Source organism: Stigmatopora argus, chromosome 21 (genome assembly GCF_051989625.1).
Source record: "Stigmatopora argus isolate UIUO_Sarg chromosome 21, RoL_Sarg_1.0, whole genome shotgun sequence".
Lineage (NCBI taxonomy): Eukaryota > Metazoa > Chordata > Actinopteri > Syngnathiformes > Syngnathidae > Stigmatopora > Stigmatopora argus.
Genome location: NC_135407.1, coordinates 843,367 through 859,467, shown reverse-complemented (window position 1 = coordinate 859,467; position 16,101 = coordinate 843,367). Strand labels below are relative to the sequence as shown.

Below are 16,101 nucleotides of genomic sequence, written 5' to 3'. Positions count from 1 at the left end.
TAATAAACGCAAATAAACAAGGGAGGCATTTCAAAGTTTAATACTTCCTTTTGAAAAGTCTGAGGAATAAACAAAGAAACGTGCAGGCCACACGACACCACAATGACAACAATGCTAAGAATAAATAGCGGACGTACCAAAACCGGGACCGCGAAAAAATACTGACGGGTCATTTCCACAGACCTTTTTCTGACGTGGGGACGGGGACGGGGACACGAGGTCCCGCCGGTTCGATGTTTCAGGAGAGGATAGCAGCTTTTCACACCGGTAATTGAATTTAGTTTGAGCGTCGGGATCCAAGGTTTCCTGGAGACTGGGAGAGTCGGTCAAATGTTAGTGAGGAGGAGGAGGAGGAGGAGGAAATGGAGCGCCCCACGGGAGACCCGCCCGCTCGGGGCGAGGATAGCGCATACGCGGACCCGGCGGGCGAGTCTCGGGCCGGTCGGGACTTCAACGGGCGAGTCTCGGGCCGGTCAGCACAGCTGCAGCAGCTCGTCGTCGCTGCTCTCCGTCTTATTACTGACCTCCAGGCAGGCGTCGGGGATGCGAGCGGTGTGGACTTTTCCGCAGTGTTTGCAAAGTCCGTCCGGTCCAGCTCGCGCACCCTCGGCGCGCTGGTGTCGCGTGGCCGACGAAGGGACGGTGCCCGACCAGGAGGACGAGTCCAGGTCCGGGATCAACAGCTCGGCGTCTTCGTCTTCGTCCCCGCCGCCCCCGCCCTGCCGCTCGGTGGACTCCACTCCGTCGCTTCCCGTGGCCAGCCGGCGTAGCGGACTGTGATTTAGCCAAGTCCGGTTCTGCCGGTTGGCGCCGCCGGCGGCCAGGCTCCTGGCGAAGCGGTGCAGGTTTTGGCTCAAGCGGCGTAGGGTGGATGGGGGCGGGGCCCGGACCCGGCCGGGCTCGCCGGGACCCCTCGCGTCCGGATCGTCCGTTTCGACGGCGTCGGCGGGAGCGGGTCGGACCGGGCGCGGACCGGGGGACGGGTCGACGGGAGCCGGCGCCGCCGTCTCCACCGAAGCGGCGGGGGCCGTCTTCCGGGGCAGGGGGGCGACGGGGCCGGCCGCCGCCGCCGCGACGCCCTCCCGCCCCCTCTCGCTCTCCGTGTCCGTGTCATCCGAGTCCGGGGACAGCAGGTCGGTGGTGGAACCGGCGTTCCCGGCGCCGTCCTCCGGGTCGGCGGAGACCAGGGCCAAGGAGCCCGAGCGGCGAGAACGGGAGAAGTTGAAGATGCTGCGCCACAGGTTGCCGCGGCGACCGGTGGAAGGGAGGCGTAGCGAGGCAAATCCCAGCTGAGAACGCACGGCCAAGCGCAGGTTCTCCAGGACCGAGGCCTGAAACCCCACAGAAAGATTTTTTTCACGGCGGGTCGCTCGAGCCGGTCGTCGATAGAAGACGTCCGGGTGCGATACCTGACTCCCGGAGCAGACTGGGAAATCTTCCACGGGAGGAATCAAGCCCTGCGCGATCAGCTGACCGTAGGAGGGCGGGGCCTCCCTCCTCAGCAGCTCCGCCTCCACCCTGGACAGCTGCGTCTCAAAGGACCTGCGACCCAGCGCCACGGTCACGCCGGCGAGCGCCGCCGGCTCGAACGACTTCCCGCTCACCTGCGTTCGAACATGCGCAGCGAGTAGAGTTTACACGTGCAGCCCAGCGCGATGACCAGCAGGAGGCCGCAGACCAAGCTGCCGATGACGGCCGCCGTGATCACCCTGGTGGGGACGGCCACGGGACAGCTCTCCTCGTCGCTGCCGTCGCCGCAGTCGTCCTGGGCGTCGCACACCCACGACTCGAACACGCAGCGGTTGTTCTGCGCGCATCCGGCATCGTTTTTTTGTTTTTGTTTTACCTCGCCGTAGAAAGCCAGTTGAGGCTAGGAGAGACGTACCTTGCAGTGGAAGTTCCCGGGCTGGCAGAAGAAGCAGTTCTTCTCGTCGGAGCCGTTGGGGCAGCGGTTCTGGTAGTTGCAGCGGTCCGATCGGGGATAACAGGCCCCGTTTCGGGAACACGGGAACTCGTCCTCCCGGCACGCCGAGCAGTTGGTCTCGTCTCGGCCGTTGGGGCAGTGCCAGTAGCCGTCGCAGCGTTGACGCTCGGCGTAACACCCCCAGTCGCCCCCGCAGGGAACCTCCCAGGGCAGGCAGAAGCCGTCCACCTGGCCGGACGGACGGAGCCGTCGGAACGGGCGCTATCGGGCCGACTCCCACGGCGGATGCCAACCTGGTAGGTGACGTTGAATCCCCTGGCCGCGTTGATCTTGTCGGCGTAGAAATGGACTCGTAGCCGTCCGGAAGTGGAAGCCACGGCCGCCGGCGCTCTGGAGTCGAAGGCCGTCAGAACCCTGAGTAGGCGGCGGGGGTTCTCCTCCAGGCCGTCGTAGACCTTCACGTAGTCGCCGTAGCCCGTTCCGTCCAACTTGAAATCGGTGAAACGCAGGACGACCTGCGGGAGAAAGCGAGGCCGTCGTGAGTGAAGAGAAGCGCCTTCCCTTCGCACCCCCCGCGTACCTTCCGGTGGTCTCCGGTGTCAATCAGCCAGGTGCAGTTGCTTCCCGGCGGGTAGAAGTCCGGATAGTTGGGAGAGCTGAAGGAGCCGTAAAAGTTACGTAGCCTCTCCCCGCAGGTTGGAACGTCGCAGTCGATCTCGTCTCCCAGATCCTGAAAGGAGATGGTGGTGGAACGCCATCCCCCACGGCTACGGCGAAGGAGCGGAACCCACCTGGCAGTCGATGCTGCCGTCGCAGCGCAGACTGTGCGGCAGGCAGGTGTAGATTCGCGTGTAGCGGGACAAGCAAGGAAACTGGTCCAGGCCGCAGGGCTGGAAGGAAAAGGGCGAGTCCGCGCACAGGTCCTCGTCCGAATTGTCGCCGCATTCGTCCATGGAGTTACAACGCCACCAGTCGGGGATGCACTTCCCGTTGGAGCAGTGGAATTGGTCCACGTCGCAGCCGGCGACATCCGGTTTACCTAACCGACCCCCCCCCAAAAAAGGGACTTTAATACCTTTTAAAGACCACTTAGAACAGAATTGAACAAAACTATGGATAGTACCCAGCCAAACTCAAATAAAAGAAAGAGGCAACTCCTAAAAAGTCTGTATATTTAAATTTAAAGTGTACCTCAATGGATCATCTGATTAAAAAAAATAAAAATATGGTTCCTGGATAAAATTTGTACCGTTGTAATGTATTACTATAGTACTAGTGCACTTAGTCTTACTTGATTTCATAATATTTTATGTTTTTTCGTTTCACTTTTAATTTCCTTCGGATTAAATGGCTGCAGTTTATACAAGACATTTTGAGGAATAGCATTCATTTAGGCTGGGAGCCACGTGCGGCTCGAGAGCCACGTGCGGCTCGAGAGCCACGTGTTCGCCACCCATGCATTAGATGGAGCTGTGGTTGTGTTATACATGCAGTAGATTAAGCTGTAGTAGTAGTAATAGTATCAGTATTATTGGGGTGTTATACTTCCACTAGATGGAGTATAGTAGTAGTAGTAATAGTAGTAGTTAGGAGTTGCGTTATACGTCTATACGTCTACTATATGGAGCTGTTGTAGTAGTAATACTAGTAGTGGTTATTAGTTATACATCAACCAGATGGAGCTGTGCTTATGGGAATTTAATACAATTGTAATCAATCTTGATCCATATAGAAGGTGTTTATAAGTTTATAAGACACTATCGAATTTTGGGTCTTTTAGTTGCACCTTATAGTGTGAAAAGTATGCTTGCTACATGGCTTTTATTTCAACGCTTTTTAAGGATCTGCAGGAACCCTGTCAAGGAGTGTGTGACGCCGGGTGAGGTTGCGTAGGGGGGGGCGTCTCCGGGAGGACTCACCTGTAACGTAGGACAGCCTGAAGCCTTTCCCCGCCACCGCGTCGTCGGAGCGGAAGCGGATCCAGACCCGGTCCTGCGACGAAATGTAAGGAGGCGGCAGGGACGAGCCGCACACGCGCAGACCCTCCAAATTCTTGTAGCCGCTGATGGACATCCAGTCGGACGTGCAGCGACGCGAGCCCTGCAGGTCGAAGTCCTGGAAGCTGGGGACCGAAGAACGTCCGGCGTCACAGGACCGGCAGCGAGTCGGGACGGCGTCAACGGGGTACCTGACGGTGACAGTGTCTCCGGGCCGGCCTCGGATGTTCCAGCTGCAGTTGAGGCGGGCCGGGTACTGGTAAGGCCAACCGGGACTGGCGATGACCCCGCTGGATCCGCGCAGGAGTTCCGACGAGTCGCCGCAGGCTGAAACGCGTCGGGCAGTGAGGCGGACGCCCTCGGGTGTCAATAGGCCGGCAACTCACCGTTGGAAATCCCGGACACCAGAATGTTGTCGTTTCCCTGAGACAAACTCACGGCGCCTGGATAAACGGAACATTTGGAAATTATTCAGCGTCCGCCGTTGCCGTGGTAATGGCAATGGAAAGCTAGCTTGCGGTAAACCGGCGGCCCCAATGGGAGCCAAGGTTGAGCTATTTTGCCTGTCGGCCATTTTTCCATTGTTCGCTTGAAGGAAACTACTCACCTGCCGTAAAGAGGAGCAAGAAGATGCAGACGTCCATGACGACGATGGCCAAGGTCATTAAACGGGCTTGGTTAGCAGGTGGCGATGGAGGAGGCTAAGCTAAGCTAACTGGCAGACAAAGAGGCTGCGCTCGGCCCGTTAGCCCGAGCGGGGCCAACGCTTCATTGCGGGCGGCGAGATTCCCTTTCCGACCGCAACCGGCCGCCGAACCTACCGCGGGTCTGTCAGCCTTTTTATGTCGCGACGGACGTCGTTCCTCCGAGCCGGCCGAGCGAGCGAACTCAGCTCAAAAGGCCGGTTAGCAGCGTGTACTAATGCGGCTAAACCAACCCGCTCGACCGCCACCGTCGCCGTGTTTGTCGTCAACGCGGACGCGAGTTTCTCGACTTAAAGAAGCGACGAGGGAGCGCGGCCGACATTTTTCGGCGTTTTCTGGAAGTCGTTAGCCGTCGTTTGTGGAGTTTTTTGACGTCTGGGCAAGCAGCAGCAGCAGCAGCTGCAGCTGATTGTTTGTTTGAGTACAGACAAGCCACGCCTCCAACGTGACGTCACGCGGAAGAGATCGCAGGAATACGCGTTTTGGGGGAATAAAAACATTTTGTTGTGTTGTTGGGAAAACTGTTGCCCTATTTTTTTTCCTTACGATTTTATTATGACTTATATTTAGTTTTGCATGTACTTTATTTCTGTGCTTTGACAGCTCTATTTTGGAAGGATTTTGATACACAAAGAAATAATTATTGTTATTGACTAAAAAGTAATAATTACAAATCTTCAATCTGATGTTAAAGTATTGTTTTTGTGGTTAATCGTACTTTGTAATACAAACAACAAAGTCCAATCTGTTTTGAGAGAGGACAAATATTATTGAAGGTTTTGTAAAATTAAAAAACAAGTTCAACTGCACTTGAAAAATCAAAATTATTACTTTTTATTGCGATGGCATCCAAAAGATGCGAAAATACCAATTACGGAAGCGAGGGCGCCGGCGTGAGATACCGCCGCAGGAAGTTCTCCAGAGTGAAAACCTGGCCCCACCCCCTGTTGGGATCCATGCAGATAAAGTCTTCCAGGTTCATGCTACAATCTGCAAAAGAAGGTCACGAAAGTGCTGACGCTATAATCAAAAGCCGTGAGACGCGCCAACTTTTCACCTGCCACGGCGATGGGGGGGTACGGCGGGGGAGGCGTCCTCCACGACCCGTCGCCGTTCTTCATGTGCGAACGATCCGAAGCGAACTTCGCCAGGAAGAGGTCGGCGGGAACCGCTCGAAACTTTCTGCGTCGGCACACAAACGCAGCACCGGCCGGCTAAATAAACCAACCCCGACGGATGGGCGGAGCTTCCGTCTACCTGCGGTACTCGCTTCTGAGGCCGTCGTCAGCACGCAGGCCGTGCGCGGCGTAAGCTTTGAGGCCGCACGGAAAGGGCAAGGTCGAGTCTAGGTCGTAAACGACGGCATCGGGACCTGGCCGTGCGTGAAGGAGGATCACGTGGTAATCCTGCGGAGACGGAGACAGGTTGAGCTAACGTGGACGCACGCGTGTGGGCCACCGTCACCCCCGTGGACGCCCACCCAAATGACGGGTCTGTCTCCGCAGGCGGACTTCTGTTCCCACAGCGGAACCTGAGGGCAAAAAGGTCAATCAGTGGGTGGCGACAAATGGTTGATCCTTTTTGCGCGACCTCACCATTCGGTTGTCGTTGGAGATGAAAACCGCGAAGACTTGTGGGAGAGATGCGCTTCCCTCTCGGCGGACAAAATGGCAGAGGTTCCAAACGTTTTCTTCGCTGCAACAATCCAACGATCGAATTCGGCATCAATGAATTTGATCGTCGATTTGCATTCAAAATCAACTTTTACTTTGGAAAGGATTTTTTCTGACTGATGTTAGGGGTCAAAAAAGGAAGAGAATGTGCAAATTTAACCACGTTTTTCGGTCGTCGAGGGATAAATAAGAATGGCAGACCGTCATTCAATGGTGACGACCAACTTAGCCATAAAAAAACCCTATTGAAGGAACATGAAAAAGCCAGAAACCGAACAATGGCGTCATGTGTTGATGAAAAATAATTAGGCTGATAATAGCTCGTATAGTTAGTCGTTACCAGTAACAGCTGCTGTATTGACACTCATCCTGTCCCGGCGTGATTCTTCTGTCTTCCGTCATTTTGGAGCCGACAAGTCGTCGTGATCATCCTTCATCATAAAAGTGGCAATGTCTGACATTTTATCAATATTAAAAACAATCCGCCCCGGATTTCCTGCATTTACGGGCCAATTGTTAATTAAAAAATAAAAGTGCTATGACTCAAACGGGTTCTGCTTAGGACAAGGTTCTGGGCAAAAAGAAGCTTTTAAGTTGAAAGGGCGACGACCGGAAGCGAGATTTTTTTTCTCTCCCAAAACTTTAATAGTAAAATGAATATTTTCATAAGAATCTAAAAAGCCAACAAAGTTTCCTTTCATAAAAACAAAATACTTTCTTCATAGCATACGAGTTATCAATGGAAGCCTAACTTAAATTTTATAATATTAATAAAAAAGGCCTGTCACAAATCCCCATGGTGTGCAAAAGCAGCATTTCAAAGGGAGTTAGCAATAACTGACCAATGTTTTGTGAATTTATGTAACCTTATGAATGACAGACCACAATTGATACTTTAAGAACCATTTAAAATTCAGTCAGTGATCGTCTAATGGACACTAAGACCCAAAAACCATCTTAAGGGGGTCATTCTTTACATCCAAAACAAGGACCCCAGATGTGTGTAAATGATATGCTGTCAACATCATATTCTAATCATTGCATTCGAGGGAAAACATTTATTTAAAAAAACAACAGCACCAGTGTCAAGAGGGCAGGTGTGCTGCTAGGTGAAGAGACGGATGGTGGCATCCGCGCCGGACGAAAAGACCCAAGGCTGCGTGGGGTGAAAGGTCACGTCCAACACGCCCAGTTCGCGAGTGATGGCGTGACCTCTCAGAAGCTTGACCGGAACGATGAGCGGGTTCTGCAGCAGGTCGCTGAAAACGAAACAACAACCTCGGGTTAGCCCACGTGCGACCGCTAAGATGCGCGCCCGCCGGTAGCTACCGTACTTGTAAACGGTCCCGTGGCAGACTATGACGGTGCCGTCGTCGGACCCCGAGGCGAAGAGAGGGTAATGTCGATGGTAGGCCACGGCCCTCACCGCTTTCTTGTGATGTCTGCGGACGGGGGGGGGTAGTCGTGAGTCGGGACGCGACGTTGGTGCGCAAGCTTGCTAGCCGCTACCTACCGTAGCATCTTGTAAGGTTTGGTGGAGAGGTCCAGGTCAAACCAGCTGAGTCGGCAGTCGTAACTGCCGCAGATGATATTATCGCCTGCGAGCGAGAGGGAGACGTGGTTATGAGACGTTTCCCGAGACGCTTCCCGGTCAGCGTCTCGGCCGTTCGTCTAACCTCCGGGGTGGATGGCCAAGCTGGAAATCCACTTGGAGTTGGCCTGGAGCTTCTTGGTCATCTCCTGCTTGACTAGATTGTAAATGCGTACAGAGCGCTGGGTGGCCACCAAGAAATAGGGCCGCAGAGGGTGGAAGGAGACGCACTGGACCAGGCCCTTGTTACGCCGGAAGGGATTCTGGCTGCGTCTGGTGCTCAGCTGGTGGACCAAGACCTGCTGATCGCTGCTGTTGTCCGGCATGACCGAGGCCAGGTAGTCCCCCTTGCCGTGCCACGCCACCTGGCGGATTGCCTAAGGACGGAGGAGGGGGGAGGAGGGGGAAAAACCCGTTTGTCAAAGTGGCCGCCGCTTCGGGTGGCTCGGAGCTACGCACTTTGGGGTGTTGGATTTTCACACGGAAGCCCTGCTGGTGCTCCTCGCCTTCCGCGCCGCTCCATTGGGCGGGCATCGCCACCTCGGCCGACTCGGCCTCCGGACGAGCGGCCAGCAGTTGCTCGGAACCGCGGATGATTAGGCGGTCCGCCAGGGACGGCATCAGGATCAACACCAGCGTGTCCCTGCAAACGGTCCCGTGGCAAATGCGTCACGGCGGGAGCGCGGGAGGACGCGAGGTGGGGGGCGCCGCCGCCAAACTCCAGTGGCTGCTACTTACAGGGCGACGGCCAGGAGACAAAAGGCCGGGTTGGGGTTCCAACTCACGCTCTTGACAGCTCCTCCCACCTGGACCACCTTGACGCAGCGGGACGAATTAACCTCCCAGAACCTGACGGAGCCGTCGTCGCTTCCTGAAAGAGCGAATGTTCTCAGTGTCGACCTTAATATGGCATACATTTTGTCACGTGGCGCAATCAAAATGTTTTCTTATTCATGTCGCTTCCTCAACGGTCAGTAAAGATCAGCCTGAACACATTTTAAAAAACAAAATAAATAAAAAATAGGACTGAGAGAATATTCATATTAGGTGATCAAGGGTGAAATATTTTATGAAGTCAGACTACAGGCATAATATAACTGGATTCAAATGTTAATATTCATACCTGTCAACCTGTGCCGATAACTGCCCTTATAAATGATTATGATTCCCCTTACAAACCCCCCAAAAAACCTTACAAACACCGTACGACTCGTTTTTTGTTGTTTTTTGGGGGTTTGTAAGGGGAATCATAATCATTTATAAGGGCAGTTATCGGCAGAGGTTGACAGGTATGAATATTACACGATTAAAGTTGTTTTGTTGCTGGAATTTCACGGGCTGATATTTTTGGTGAAGGGTTAATAATAGGAGAAAAAAAAGTTTTAAAAAAATACATGATGAAAGTCATGTTATGTTACGTTTTTAACTTATTATTGTTATAGCTATAGAATTAAAGGTTGAATTAAGCGCGCGAAATTCTAAACAGTGTCTTAGAGACACCGTGACGCTGACCAATAGCAGACCAGAATTTTACGGACGTATGCAGTGACGTATGAGCGCCGTGTGAGGCGAGTGACTGGCGTAAGACGGAAAAATACTGTCACAAGTCCCCAAAAAATCATCACAAAACTAACGACCGTGTGTCGAATCCGGCTTCTCGACAACGTGCTTTCCACTGGAGCAAATGGCATATGGCTGATTAAATGATGCTTTAGCTGGTTTGCACTCACCCGACGCTAGCCACTGTCCTGATGGGGAAATGCTAATGGACCGCACCAGACCACCGTGACCGCGATAAACCTGGAAACAGAAAACCCGGGGGGCGTGACGTCCGACTCTTGGCGGCGTTTGTGAGCACGTGCGTGTTTGTACCAGCGACTGCGTGGTGGGGAAGGGTTGCAGATCTTTAGGTTTCGGAAGCTTCGGAATGAGGTCTTCGGGATCCACGTTGACCTACGGGGAAAGGAGGGCGGCGTTAGCGAGCGAGCGAACGAGGGGTACGTGGATGAACTTTGGGGTGTTACCCGCATCTTTCTCTGACGGGGGCAAAGATAAAGGTCCAGGCAGCGCTCAAATCTCTCGTGGATGAAGCGAGGAAAGGCCGGGACCTGGCGGAGGGCGGCGTACCGGGCGGGGACGAAAGGCAACTTCCTGTCCGAAGGATCTTGCTGTTCCCACAACGATCGCTGCCGAACAGATCGGGATGAGCGCCGGGGGGTCACGCGCCAGCGACCGGGGGGGGGGGGGGGGGGGGTTTTGGGAGTACCTCCTCGTCCGTGAACAGGTACTCTGGCGGGGGGTTGTAGGACTCCTGGTGACCGGGGAGCGGGGTCTTGGGGGCGGGCAGGTGCATCCTGTGCTTGGCCACCTGGGAGGAGTCCTCGTTGCCCCAAAGGTCGTAGAAGCGGCCCTTGTCGTCGTCACGCGGCCGACGGGGCTTGATCCAGCCCATCTTGATGGCGTGGACCATCTTGGAGACCTGAGGGCGAACGCGGAGGCGTCAGCGGGCGGGACGGGCGCCTCGCGGGGGAGGCTTACCTTCTGTTTCTCGATCAGCGAAGGGATGAAGCTGCGCTTGTCGGCCGGCCGGTTGGTGACGGGATGAAGCATGACGTCTTTGGTGAAGAAATCCACCGAGGGCTGAGGGACGGCGAAGGCGGAACGTTAGCCGTGCCGGAGCGGGCGGGCGCCAACGTGGCAGCGCGCGGCCGGCTCACCTGGTACTCGTCGAAGTTGGCGTCTCCGAACTGTCCGCGCTGAAGTCGTTTGACCAGCGCCACCTGTTCGTCCGAGAGCACCACGTCGCTCGCCGTCTGCTTGTCGTGGACCGTTCGCCTGCGAGCGTGAACCACCTTAAAAATCGCACATCTTGCTGCAAACCAGGCGACTCTTACCAGTAATCGGGGTTGTCCATTTTGTCCAAGAACTCGTCCAGCTCATCCTTGTTCCTGATGGGCTTGAGAATCTTCTGGCCGTCTAAATTGTAGCCAATGTGAGGGAAGTCTTTGTACCACTCCATGGGAATGTTGCCCACCGTGTTCCTGATGTCCTGACGGGCAACACAATTATATTTGTTATATTACAGCAAACAGGACGTGTCGGGCTAGTCTTGAATTTGGGCGGTGTTCAATTGATTTTGGGCCAATGAGCTCCCGTATTTGACGGCGCTTCATCTTACTTCTTCGTCTGACGAGTCGTGCTCGTACTCTTCTTTCTTGTTGACATTGTCATTCGTGCGGTCGTCCTGGGAAAAAAAGAAAAACATGTTAATATCCAGAACACGCCATGAAAATGAAAATGAGGAGTTAACTATCACCTCCTGCTGCACTTCATCCTCTTCCTCAACCTCGCTGTCGCTGTCGCTCCCAGAGTCCTCCAGTCCGGAATAAACGCTGGACTCGCTATCGGACTCATCCTCTTCGGCAGACGCTTTCAACGGGAAGGTCTACGAATGGTCAAAGGTCAGCGTTTCAGCGTACCACAATTACTACGCGTTATTCACATTCACTGACTTTATCTAAAATACCCAGCCATTCATTTTTAATATCATCAGATATAAATGTTGGCCTTAGCCAATTTTAGCGGCCAACCAATTAGCCTGTTGGTCAACGAAGTTGCACCCCAAAATATTAAGATTCAGCAGATGTCACCATTAGCACATACGTATACACTCCTACAATGCATTGCGGCCAGTGTGCCGGTGTCTCGTGAACCCACTTCAATTGTAAAGATTTGACCTAAAAATAAGATTACTCGAAAGTGCTGCATTAATTGCCCTTGTGTGTTTTTATTTACGCATCTCGGGATAGTTAGGGTTAGCCAGAGTCGAGCGGCGTTAGCTAGCAGCATTTAACCCCACGCGGCTTTCTTTGGATAACACGACTAGCCGTCATAGTCACCTCGTCCCGGTCGTCGTCCTCGGCGACCCGCTTGGTTTTATTTTTCTTCTTTTGGCCGTTTTCTGCCGGTTGCTGCTCGCGCATGTTTTCACTCGGCAACGTGTCCGCCATTGCGCCGCACGTGAAAGAGCATGTCCGGAGACGTCACAGGAAAAACTTTATTGAAAAGACAGCGGTGGACAATAAGAACGGTTCCCAATGAGTCGCATTTTGATAACGTCACGGATTGCCTTGCCAGATTTTTTGTGTATTACTATTGTAAAAGAACAATTAAAAAACAAGTAATTGCAACATAAATTTGATATTTTACCTCTTTTACTGCATTTAAGAGAAATTTGTTAGGGATTGTCCACACCCTAGTCCAAAGAATACTGCCAACAGTGATTGATTGCGATAGGATTTAAACAATTCAAATGTTTGTGATCCCATTGACACAGTTCAACTTTTTAAGCAAAGGTACATCATTATGGTTTGGCCCAAAAGAGAAAAATATTAGAAAATCAATTTAATTGCAAATGTATGGAGCGAACTTAATTTGAATGTAATTTCTGATTCCTTCAGACATTCACATTCTGTAGAGCTCATCCTACAGAAAGTGAGTCAGTTCTTCTCATATATGAACCGAATAGTTTATATTTAGTGAGGTCTTTATTTACAAAACATCTGTAAAATCATGAGTTCTGGATAAAGAGTGATCAAAAGTCTAAAGTTGAAGTGAAAAAAAACATTGGTCAATTCAAAGGGATTCAGGTAAAAAACAACAACATTGTGGACACATTGAAAGAAACAAAGATGACTTTGCTCGTAAACTTTATTGAAAGAGTATTACTCGGCCCCGGGGCCCCCCCCTGCCTGATCCTTGTCCTTCTTCTTGTGACCCGACACGATGTCGTCGATTCGCAGCAACAAGATGGCCGTCTGCGGAAAAAAATGTGACGGTCAGAAGACGCACCAACTGGAATGTGGTGTTTTTTTTCCTCCTCACCTCCACGGCCGTCTTGTAAGTCTGCGCCTTGACGGCGAGCGGCTCGCAGATCCCGGCGGCCGCCGTGTCGCAGATGGATCCCGTCTCGCCGTCCACCCCCCAGGCCGCGCCGTCGGCCGCCGCGTGCTTAGCCTGTGGCGGACGTCAAAGAAGTCAGCGCGTCTGTACCGAGGAACGTCGCTTATCCCGAAACGGTCGCTTACCCTGAGCGAGGTGAGCACGCGGATGGTGGAGGCGCCGCAGTTCTGGATGAGCGTGCGCGGGATGACTTCCAGGGCCTGAGCGGCGGCGCGGTAGGGCCACTGCTCCACGCCCAGCAGGGCGCGCGAACGCTCCGTCAGGCGCTTGGAGACGGCCATCTCCACGGCGCCCCCACCCGGCAGCAGAGCGGGCTCCATCAGCACGTTGCGGCACACCTGCATGGCGTCCTGCAGGTTGCGCTCCACCTCCTGTGGGCGGGGATCGGACCGTGAGATTTGTCCGTCGGAGCTCGGGGAGGCTCCTTTTCCCGCACTCACCGCCAAAATCTCCTTGCTGGCGCCTCTGAGGAGGATGGTGCAAGCTTTGGGCTCCTTGCATTCGGTGACGAAGGCAAAGTACTCGTCTCCGATCTTCTTCACCTCGAAGAGCCCCGCCCCCAAGCCTACGTCTTCCTCGCGCAGCTCGTCGGTGCGGCTGACGATGCGAGCGCCGCACGCCCTGCGACCACACGGAGCGGTTACGTCTCCCGCTCGCCGGCTGGCCGGCCGGCCGGCCCGCGCGCGACGCCCACCTGGAGATGCGGTTGTTGTCCGTCTTCCTGACGCGGCGGATGGCGGTGATGTTGGCCTTGACCAGGTAGTGCTGCGCCAGGTCTGAGGGGGCGGAGCCAGAGAGTCAACCTCCCGTAGGACGGACGCGAATCCTTAACCCACCTGAGATCCCTTTCTCGGTGAAGACCAGGTCGGGCTTGACTCGGATGACTTCCTCGCAGATCTGCTGGATGTACTCCTCCTCCATTTGCAGGATGCGCGAAAAGTCCTCCTCCTTGCTCATCTCGATGTCCGTCTGCACGCGGGCGAAGGCGACTCAACGTCTCGCGTTCAGGCTCGTCGTCCGGCGGCGCTCACCTGGCTCTCGCCCTTCTTGTACTCCAGCGAGCAGTCCAGCAGCACCACGCGCGGCTCTTTGATGAGGCGGCGCATGCGCGGGTGCGTCACGTCCTTGTTGACCATCACGCCGCTCAGCACGCACGAGTCCTCGATGATGCCGCCCGGGACCTGCCGCGATCGGCGTGAGATGGCGCTCCCGCCGAGGACCCGACCGACCGACCAACCGTCCGCCTACCTTTTCCACTTTGGCGTACTTCTTGATGTCAATCTCCCTGCGGCCGTTGTATTCCTTGTCCACGGTGAGCACGGCGTCCAGCGCCATGCCGCACGCCAGGTCCGACCAGCGGCTCAGCGCTTTGGTGTTGATGGCCGAGCGCACGATTTTCAACATGGCCGAGCGGTCCGACGTGTCCACGGGGACGCTGCGAGGGAGCGTGGGTCAGACGTGCCCGAACACTAACGCCGTGGGACGCCGCGACCTACCTGATCTCCTTCAAGACTTCCAACATGTCTTCCAGCGCCCGCCTGTAGGCGCTGATGATGACGGTAGGGTGAATCTGCTGCTCCAGGAACTGCTCGGCCACCGACAGCATCTCGCCGGCTAGCGCGAGTTAAAATTCAGCATCTCGGCCAACGTCGGGCGGCTTCGAGGGGCTCCTCACCGAGAATGATGACGGACGTGGTTCCGTCTCCGACTTCTTCGTCCTGCGTGCGGCTGATCTCGATCATGGACTTGGCGGCGGGATGCTGCACCTGAATCTGTCGTCACAGAGGCGGGGTTTTAAGAGCGTCCCGGCGGTCCGACGGGGGAGCCCGGCTCACCTCTCGCAAGATGGCGTTCCCGTCGTTGGTCATGACGATTCCGCCGTTGGGATCCAGCAGCATCTGGGAAGACGCCACGCTCGCGTCAGGACCTCAAATGTCAGCGATCGGCGGCGTGACTTACCTTCATCATGGCCCGCGGGCCCAAACAAGTCCTGATCACATCGGCGATGGTCTGCGACACATGGACGTTAGCACATATATCGTCTTGGGAGAAAAAAAATGAATCGGTCAAAGCAACCTTACCTTAGCCGCGCTGATGTTGCCTGTCTGAACTTTCCGTCCTGACTCTCTCTTCACGTTCTGGTCTGGAGAGAGGAAGTCATTTTAATTTGATGAAAGCCAAGCTTTTCCAAATCATTGCCTGCCTTTATTACTTGATGACACGCAATTGTTTTCTCTTGACATTTAGAAGCTCCAAGAATATGATTTCCGCTTTGAGGAGACTTATCGTCTGTCTCGGTGATTAAAATGAGTGACAAATTTAACACAACCACCTTTATAGAGACATGTTTTCTTAAACAGAAAACATGCGCAATTTTGGAGGATTTGTTTCAGGCTTCTGATCACCATCTACATTTCTGGCAAGTAGGCTTTAGTATCACACCCAAACATACAACAAAAAAGGGCACAAGTGGGTGCTGGATTCGATCCCTCAATTATTCATAACGACCCGCGCATGTTGCATCCCAACTGGGCGTATTTTCGAAGCTAACGAGCATACTCATGTAGCTACTGCGCAGCAGGTGGCAAAGCTAACGTTAGCAACAAGACGTTGGGATGACGGCGAGGGTGCGGCTCGCCCGCAACCGCAACTTTTGAGCAAATTGGAGGGATGGCGCAGCACGTAACCAAGGAGGCAGCAAAAAAGACCACCACCACCCCGCTAGCCACCTAGCTAGCTAACTCGCTTGTCATTCTAAGGTAACTAGCTAGCTCGCTCGCTTCTCATTCTAAGCTAGTTCATGGCTCGGCAGCTAACAGCTAGCTTGGCGAGGCTAGGCACGTGCCGTGGAGTAGACCGGCGCTTTAGTCGGCAAACCCGGCCGCAAAGACCCGAGACTTCGACTTCATTAGCTCGGACCCATTACTCACTGAGGACGAGGACCTGCTGGCCGAACATCTCGAAAGGTGCAAGAAGAGAACAAAAGACGAGGAAGAAAGACGCCGGCTCGAAAGCTTCCAGAAGCACTTCACAAAGAGGGAGGATCAAGATTGAATGACGCCCAAGTCGGCCAATAGAGTCAGGGAGGAGGGCCTTGTGACAAACGTAAGAGCTGATTGACAACCAACTCCGCCAATAGAGTCAGGGAGGAGTGTCTTGTGACAGGAGCGTAAAAGCATGCAAAAAGGCCAACGGGTGGGGTCAGTGTCTTCTGTAACATTAATACTGTATAGATGTACTATGACTATAT

General features: G+C 54.1%; 4 protein-coding genes across 4 annotated transcripts; all 4 read right to left on the bottom strand.

The window, feature by feature from the left end:
* Nucleotides 1-24: 24 nt before the first annotated feature.
* lrp12 (low density lipoprotein receptor-related protein 12) lies at nt 25-5,079 on the bottom strand. The gene is made up of 11 exons (XM_077590474.1): nt 4,529-5,079; nt 4,308-4,364; nt 4,113-4,248; nt 3,844-4,046; nt 2,716-2,963; nt 2,505-2,654; nt 2,218-2,439; nt 1,886-2,152; nt 1,605-1,807; nt 1,410-1,542; nt 25-1,331 (listed from the first exon to the last, which is right to left on the bottom strand). The coding sequence occupies exons 1-11, from the start codon at nt 4,584-4,586 to the stop codon at nt 474-476; spliced, it is 2,535 nt and encodes an 844-aa protein (XP_077446600.1). The 5' UTR covers nt 4,587-5,079; the 3' UTR covers nt 25-473.
* A 351-nt stretch (nt 5,080-5,430) lies between these two features.
* On the bottom strand, nt 5,431-6,850 carry ntaq1 (N-terminal glutamine amidase 1). The gene is made up of 6 exons (XM_077590476.1): nt 6,639-6,850; nt 6,221-6,320; nt 6,106-6,156; nt 5,883-6,031; nt 5,683-5,807; nt 5,431-5,615 (listed from the first exon to the last, which is right to left on the bottom strand). Exons 1-6 carry the CDS (start codon nt 6,698-6,700, stop codon nt 5,497-5,499), a joined length of 606 nt encoding a protein of 201 aa, XP_077446602.1. The 5' UTR covers nt 6,701-6,850; the 3' UTR covers nt 5,431-5,496.
* A 486-nt stretch (nt 6,851-7,336) lies between these two features.
* bop1 (BOP1 ribosomal biogenesis factor) lies at nt 7,337-11,938 on the bottom strand. The gene is made up of 16 exons (XM_077590475.1): nt 11,789-11,938; nt 11,206-11,334; nt 11,068-11,133; nt 10,784-10,938; nt 10,607-10,724; nt 10,428-10,529; nt 10,156-10,368; nt 9,914-10,075; nt 9,762-9,842; nt 9,620-9,689; nt 8,628-8,760; nt 8,349-8,532; nt 7,975-8,266; nt 7,812-7,896; nt 7,633-7,740; nt 7,337-7,557 (listed from the first exon to the last, which is right to left on the bottom strand). The coding sequence occupies exons 1-16, from the start codon at nt 11,897-11,899 to the stop codon at nt 7,404-7,406; spliced, it is 2,163 nt and encodes a 720-aa protein (XP_077446601.1). The 5' UTR covers nt 11,900-11,938; the 3' UTR covers nt 7,337-7,403.
* Nucleotides 11,939-12,581: 643 nt separating this feature from the next.
* On the bottom strand, nt 12,582-15,929 carry cct3 (chaperonin containing TCP1, subunit 3 (gamma)). The gene is made up of 14 exons (XM_077591233.1): nt 15,782-15,929; nt 14,933-14,994; nt 14,811-14,861; nt 14,687-14,749; nt 14,527-14,623; nt 14,348-14,465; nt 14,100-14,286; nt 13,883-14,032; nt 13,688-13,820; nt 13,546-13,627; nt 13,292-13,472; nt 12,977-13,222; nt 12,774-12,905; nt 12,582-12,706 (listed from the first exon to the last, which is right to left on the bottom strand). Exons 1-14 carry the CDS (start codon nt 15,807-15,809, stop codon nt 12,614-12,616), a joined length of 1,623 nt encoding a protein of 540 aa, XP_077447359.1. The 5' UTR covers nt 15,810-15,929; the 3' UTR covers nt 12,582-12,613.
* Nucleotides 15,930-16,101: the final 172 nt, after the last annotated feature.

Excerpts from the sequence above, each read along its gene's own strand:
- bop1 (XM_077590475.1), bottom strand. The coding sequence starts at position 11,899 with ATGGCGGACACGTTGCCGAGTGAAAACATGCGCGAGCAGCAACCGGCA. Across the intron at positions 9,690-9,761 it reads TCCCCACCACGCAGTCGCTG|GTTTATCGCGGTCACGGTGG; the intron begins GTACAAACACGC and ends TTCTGTTTCCAG. Across the intron at positions 7,897-7,974 it reads CTTGGCCATCCACCCCGGAG|GCGATAATATCATCTGCGGC; the intron begins GTTAGACGAACG and ends TCTCGCTCGCAG.
- cct3 (XM_077591233.1), bottom strand. The coding sequence starts at position 15,809 with ATGTTCGGCCAGCAGGTCCTCGTCCTCA. Across the intron at positions 14,033-14,099 it reads AGTACGCCAAAGTGGAAAAG|GTCCCGGGCGGCATCATCGA; the intron begins GTAGGCGGACGG and ends CGATCGCGGCAG. Across the intron at positions 13,821-13,882 it reads ACAAGAAGGGCGAGAGCCAG|ACGGACATCGAGATGAGCAA; the intron begins GTGAGCGCCGCC and ends GCCCGCGTGCAG.
- lrp12 (XM_077590474.1), bottom strand. The coding sequence starts at position 4,586 with ATGACCTTGGCCATCGTCGTCATGGACGTCTGCATCTTCTTGCTCCTC. Across the intron at positions 2,153-2,217 it reads GATTCAACGTCACCTACCAG|GTGGACGGCTTCTGCCTGCC; the intron begins GTTGGCATCCGC and ends CCGTCCGGCCAG. Across the intron at positions 1,543-1,604 it reads CTGCGCATGTTCGAACGCAG|GTCCTTTGAGACGCAGCTGT; the intron begins GTGAGCGGGAAG and ends GCTGGGTCGCAG.
- ntaq1 (XM_077590476.1), bottom strand. The coding sequence starts at position 6,700 with ATGACGGAAGACAGAAGAATCACGCCGGGACAGGATGAGTGTCAATAC. Across the intron at positions 6,157-6,220 it reads TCTCCAACGACAACCGAATG|GTTCCGCTGTGGGAACAGAA; the intron begins GTGAGGTCGCGC and ends TTTTGCCCTCAG. Across the intron at positions 6,032-6,105 it reads GAGACAGACCCGTCATTTGG|GATTACCACGTGATCCTCCT; the intron begins GTGGGCGTCCAC and ends CCGTCTCCGCAG.